General features: G+C 35.9%; 1 protein-coding gene across 1 annotated transcript; it reads right to left on the minus strand.

The window, feature by feature from the left end:
• Window positions 1-1,350: 1,350 nt before the first annotated feature.
• Window positions 1,351-3,737, minus strand: LOC108165646 (GTPase IMAP family member 9-like). The gene is made up of 2 exons (XM_017303497.2): window positions 3,666-3,737; window positions 1,351-2,452 (listed from the first exon to the last, which is right to left on the minus strand). The coding sequence occupies exons 1-2, from the start codon at window positions 3,706-3,708 to the stop codon at window positions 1,470-1,472; spliced, it is 1,026 nt and encodes a 341-aa protein (XP_017158986.2). The 5' UTR covers window positions 3,709-3,737; the 3' UTR covers window positions 1,351-1,469.
• Between the last annotated feature and the right edge of the window lie 1,519 nt (window positions 3,738-5,256).

The raw sequence follows: 5,256 nt of genomic DNA on the forward strand, positions 1-5,256 counted from the left end.
TCACGTATTCTATAAATGTCACTAAATCAGGGGTTTTCCCTGACAGGGAGCTAAAATGTTGAATGTGACAGGTAGATTCCACTCCGCGATTTCTGAGGGGAAATTATGGAGGGGAATCTGACTATAATTTACTGGAATGATCTTATTTTAACCAAACTGCATTCAATATGATTAGTATAAAGTATGACTTGTTTTATTTTGAAAATATTTTGGGTGGATGTCTGTGGTGATTTATTTTTAAATAAACTGTATAATAAAATTTAATGAACAACTTACTATACAGCATTGTGTGAAAACTTAAATCACTGTAAGAAGAACTTTGGAGGGTCATTTTATAAGGTTTTTAAAGCAAAGTGTAGTGACTATTTGTCCCAAAAACTCAAACTCAAAATTCAAAAACTCAAGACTTTAAAGTGATCAAAACAAAAGGTGAATCCAACTCAAATAGTCACCTGATGCACCGTTGGTTTCTGACTTACAGTTCAAAAGGATCAAAAAAGGCAAAATGCGGCTCTTTGGTTGTTTTATTTCACAGTTCAGGCAAAAGGTTAGAGGCTTCACAGGATTCTGCTGCTCTGATTCCTGCACTTGTTCTCTGATTGACTAACTAATGACTGACGACTGACTGATGACTGACTGGCAAAAAAACCTTATGACCACCCACGTGCATATTAAGCTACTTAAAACCCACCTGTTTATACCGTGAAGTACCCACATCCCAACTGAAATTAATTAACTGATTAAATGATTTGCTAACCAAAGAACTTATTCTAAATAAATTAAACAAAAATTCTAATTGTAAATCAACTAGAAAATAAGCAAATAAAAATGAACCAAATAATCTAAATTCTAAGATTTAACTGCAACATAGAGACATAGCTCCTACACAAAGATATAACTTGACAGCTGCTACTAAGTTAATAATAATAAATAAAGACCCTTGAAGTTTTTTCTTGTAATTTAATATTGTTTAATGATCAGATGAAGGTTTAAGTGTTGTATTACACTGACCAAAACACAGGAAGCCACATCAGATCTAGATTAAAAGAAATTAGTAAATAAACCCACATTGCACTGAGGTTTAAACATTCATGATTCATGATCACAAATTAAAATCATAAAATTAAACTGTTACAAGAAATAAAACAAGAAGAATGGACACAAGAACATTTAGTGTGTTTCCATCCTAATTATGAATATAACTGAAAGAAATTAATACATTCACAGAGATCTGGAAATTAGAAAATAATACAACTAATAATATTCAATGATACAGATTTACTTAATATGTAAGCATTTAAACATCAGCAGAAACTTTTTTTAAACAAATTATGAGATACTGAGGTCACAGGTGAATTAGATCATTGTACCTGGAGTTCTACTTTATTTTTAAAGACAACAAAGAAAATGAAAAATTCTTATCAATTCTGTTTTAATGTCTAACAACTGCTAGGCTACAACTTTTGACCTCACAGTATTACACATTTCCCTTTACCGCGTCTCTCAGCTTCAGCTCTGGCCCTGGCTTCATGCTCGGCCTGCAGCCTGCGATTCTCTGCTTCAGTTTTTTTTCGATGCGCCTCCTCCAGTTCTTTTTTCTGTTTTTCAAAATATCTCGCTCTCTCTGCCTCTTTTCTTTCCATTTCCCTCTTTCTCTCATCATCCACCCTCCTCATCTCCTCCTCCATCTTTTTCTTCTCTCTCTCTCTCTCAGCCTGCATTCTCTCCATCTCTTTCTCATACTTTTCATTTATTTTTCTCTCCAATTCTTCTTTCTCTTTACGTATTTCTTCTTCTTTCTCCTTCAGGATCCGTTGTTTCTCCTCTTCGATTGCCCTCTCAGCCTCTTGGAACATCTCATTGGTGTAGTGACTTCCTCCATTCCTGTCAACAATGGTTCTGATCTTCTCCAGCAGATCACTGACCTGAGGTTTCTTATCTTTCATCTTATTGTTGAAGACATGATACTGGCCGTTACATCTGGACACCAGATCCTGCAGCTCTGGGCTTTCAGACAAATAATCTTCAATGGTGCCTTCAAGATCATCTCCACGAGTGAACAGAACCATGCTGTATCTGTCTGCTGCCTCTCCAAAGATTTCTTGAATCTTATGCACTGATTGTTTTTCTTCTGCTGTGAATCTGCCCACTGCAACGACCACCAGGAAGACATGGGGTCCAGGAGAAGCGTAGCGAATGCACTGACCCACGTCTTTCTTTGTTCTTTCTTCATCATACCTGGTGTCCATTACACCTGGAGTATCAATGACAGTAACCTGCTGTCCATCCACATTACTGGAGCATTTGGCACAGTCAATGGTCAGGGATTGGGCGCTACATTTGGAATCAAATTTCTTTTCTCCCAGAATGGTGTTTCCAGTAGCGCTCTTCCCAATCCCAGTCTTCCCCACCATCACGATCCTCATGTCATTGTTGTTTGTAATGTTTGTTCCTGTGAAGAAGAAAGTTTGAATCTGAATTAGAATCATCATCATGTTGCACTCAGAACTTCAGCCTCAGTGTATCTGGTAGAGAGGATATGATCCAGCTGAGACCTTAGCAGGATTTGAGGGAATCAATGACATGTGGCGGAGATAATTATATATACAGTTAAAACCAGATATTCATCAAGAGTATGGAGAGCGTTAAAGAAACTTTTAAAACAGCCAATTTGTTTATCTCAGTTGTTCAGTCCAGTGTGGGGTAACCAATTATTTATACCTGGAAGAAATTATCCAACGTTTAAAGCACGAAAAGACAAAGAACTCCAAATAATTCAGAATCTTTATCTACCACACTAATAGGCTTTCAGGATCTACAAAAGAAATTCGACTCAGATAAGAAATGCTTTTTAAAAATATTTTCAACTCAAAAACTTCATCATAACGAGTCAAAATAATGAGCTGACAAAACCTGCAAAGTCAACTTTAGAAAATTTTTTGATAAAGAACAGTTTGAAGAAAGCCATCATATCTGAGTTTTATTAATTAGTGATGTTTCTCATTTCTGAAGAATCTCATGATAGACTTAAGGCTTGGAAGGAAGATTTATTACTAGTTACTTGAGGGAGATTAGCAAGCAGCATGTGCACTGGCCTACACTAACTCTATCAACACTGGTCTTAAATAAGTCAATCCTATGTAATGACAAATTTAGACTTATTTACTGGGGAAACAGAACTGACAACAGACGTTTTCTGAGAAGTTGTCTTTGTTTCTTGAACTCGTGTGAATCGTTGTTCAGGGTCACAGGTGCAAAGCCGGAGATGTGATAAGACTGTGTCTTCTTTGTTATAAGCTGATGGTGAGTCCCGTGCTTACGTAACTGATGGATTATAAAAAGCCATTTATTTGTTTCTTTACTCTCTGATCAGCCGAGAGTCTCAACGGTCATTCTTTTCTTTGACCCTTCACTGAAATAATGTCAGAATGCATTCTGTTATTCTTGATTCATTCTTGATTGTAACAGTGTCTCATTTCAAAATAACATTAACAAATCTCGTTATCACCTGTCTATATGTTTCAATATAGAAAATATGCATATATTGATAAACAAGGAAACCCCAGATTAAGACAGAAGAAGGCTGAAAGTGAAAAGTTTCATGCTTACATGTTTTTATTGGTGGATATTTTCTACATCAGAACAGACTTAATATCCTGACTCACCATAGTAGTAGCTCATGTTTGGGCTGAACTTGTCGCTGTCCATGACCAGTCAGAGAGATCAATGTTGACACTCCAGATGCAGTGAAGTAATGAATACCCTTTGGATCCTCCACAGGCCTTTTTATACAGTCCTATCGTCAAAATGAAACTAAAAATGAAGCTTTTATTGGCTCTTTTTTCCACATTTTGATCTTTATTCTTTAATTGGTGCACATAACCTTCAGATGTAAATATGCAATAAAAAAGTCTGATCTGGTGTATAAAATAATTAGTGGGGTGTGCGTTTTTTACAGAATAAATATACAATAATACTATTGTTTGACTTTGATGCCTCCAAAGTTTCCCTAGATTTATATCCAGGGTGGTTACAAATAAGGAACTATGTGAAATTTGTGCCTCAGCTTTGTCCTTCGAGCTAAGATAAATTTCCTCATTGCTGTTGCTTGCATAACATTTAACTTTACACAACTTTAAATATATTTATAATTCACTCTAATTTCAGACAAATCAGCACTTCTTTTAGAAGTATGCCATAAGTGGCATATTTGATCATTTATTTAATGAATAATGCACTTGGATTGTGTGCTCAGTTTTATTGAGTGGACATTATTTAAGGTGGTGATTATTAATTACTCAAATGTGTTTGATGGTGGGGATAGATGATAGATGAATGATTATTTTCTTTTATACTTTGAACTCAGTGGTTCATAAATTAGATTTCTCTCAGTAACTGAAACACATTAGAATGTCACACCATGACAAGAAAAGCATACAAATATCTTTTTAGTAGAAAATTACATACACATGTAAATACAAACAATATAAAGAGGTGATTAAGTACAGTATTTTCCGGACTATAGAGCGCACCTTACTGTAAGCCGCATCTTTTTTTAAAAAAAAAAATATATAAACGTACATATATAAGCCGCACCGGGCTATAAGCCACTGGTTTCTCCGCCGCTCTCGGTTTTTCACAAGGATGCACCAGAGGGCTGCATCCTCAATAAATCTGCTAATAAGGAAGCGGCTAACATTCTGTACTGCAAGATCGATAGCCTTCAACTTAAAATTACATGAACATCTTCTTGTCGTTTCCATGATGAGGGGATATGAGTTTGAAGAAATTTCTCCGTTGTGCCTGCTGCTAGCATGTGCTTGTTCTAAATAAAAATTAGCGCGTTCTTCTTTGATTTCCAATTTTGACTTCCAATGATTCACTTCCTGCTAGAGAGCCCCCTGGTGGTTGAAGAAAAACCCACAGAAAAGCCGCACCGGGTTACAAGCCGCAAGGTTCAAAGCGTGGGAAAAAATGTAGAGGCTTATAGTCCAAAAAATAAGGTAATAAAAATCCTTTTTTAAATAAGAAAATATTTTATTGCATTTGCTCAAGAAATTCATAATAGCGTTGATAATGAAGTTGACTGGAAAAAGAATGGGATGTTGTTTTGAGTCATAAGACATCAGAGTGTAGGTTCCCTGACTGTGAACTGCTTCAGACAGAAGGAAAAACAACTTAGGATGGCTGCTTTCCTAAGCTGCAGGATAGCACCAATATACAGTAGTTTACTTGTATACTGATACAGTAGTACAG

The sequence above is a fragment of the Poecilia reticulata genome, chromosome 11 (genome assembly GCF_904066995.2).
Source record: "Poecilia reticulata chromosome 11, P_reticulata-male-v2, whole genome shotgun sequence".
NCBI lineage: Eukaryota > Metazoa > Chordata > Actinopteri > Cyprinodontiformes > Poeciliidae > Poecilia > Poecilia reticulata.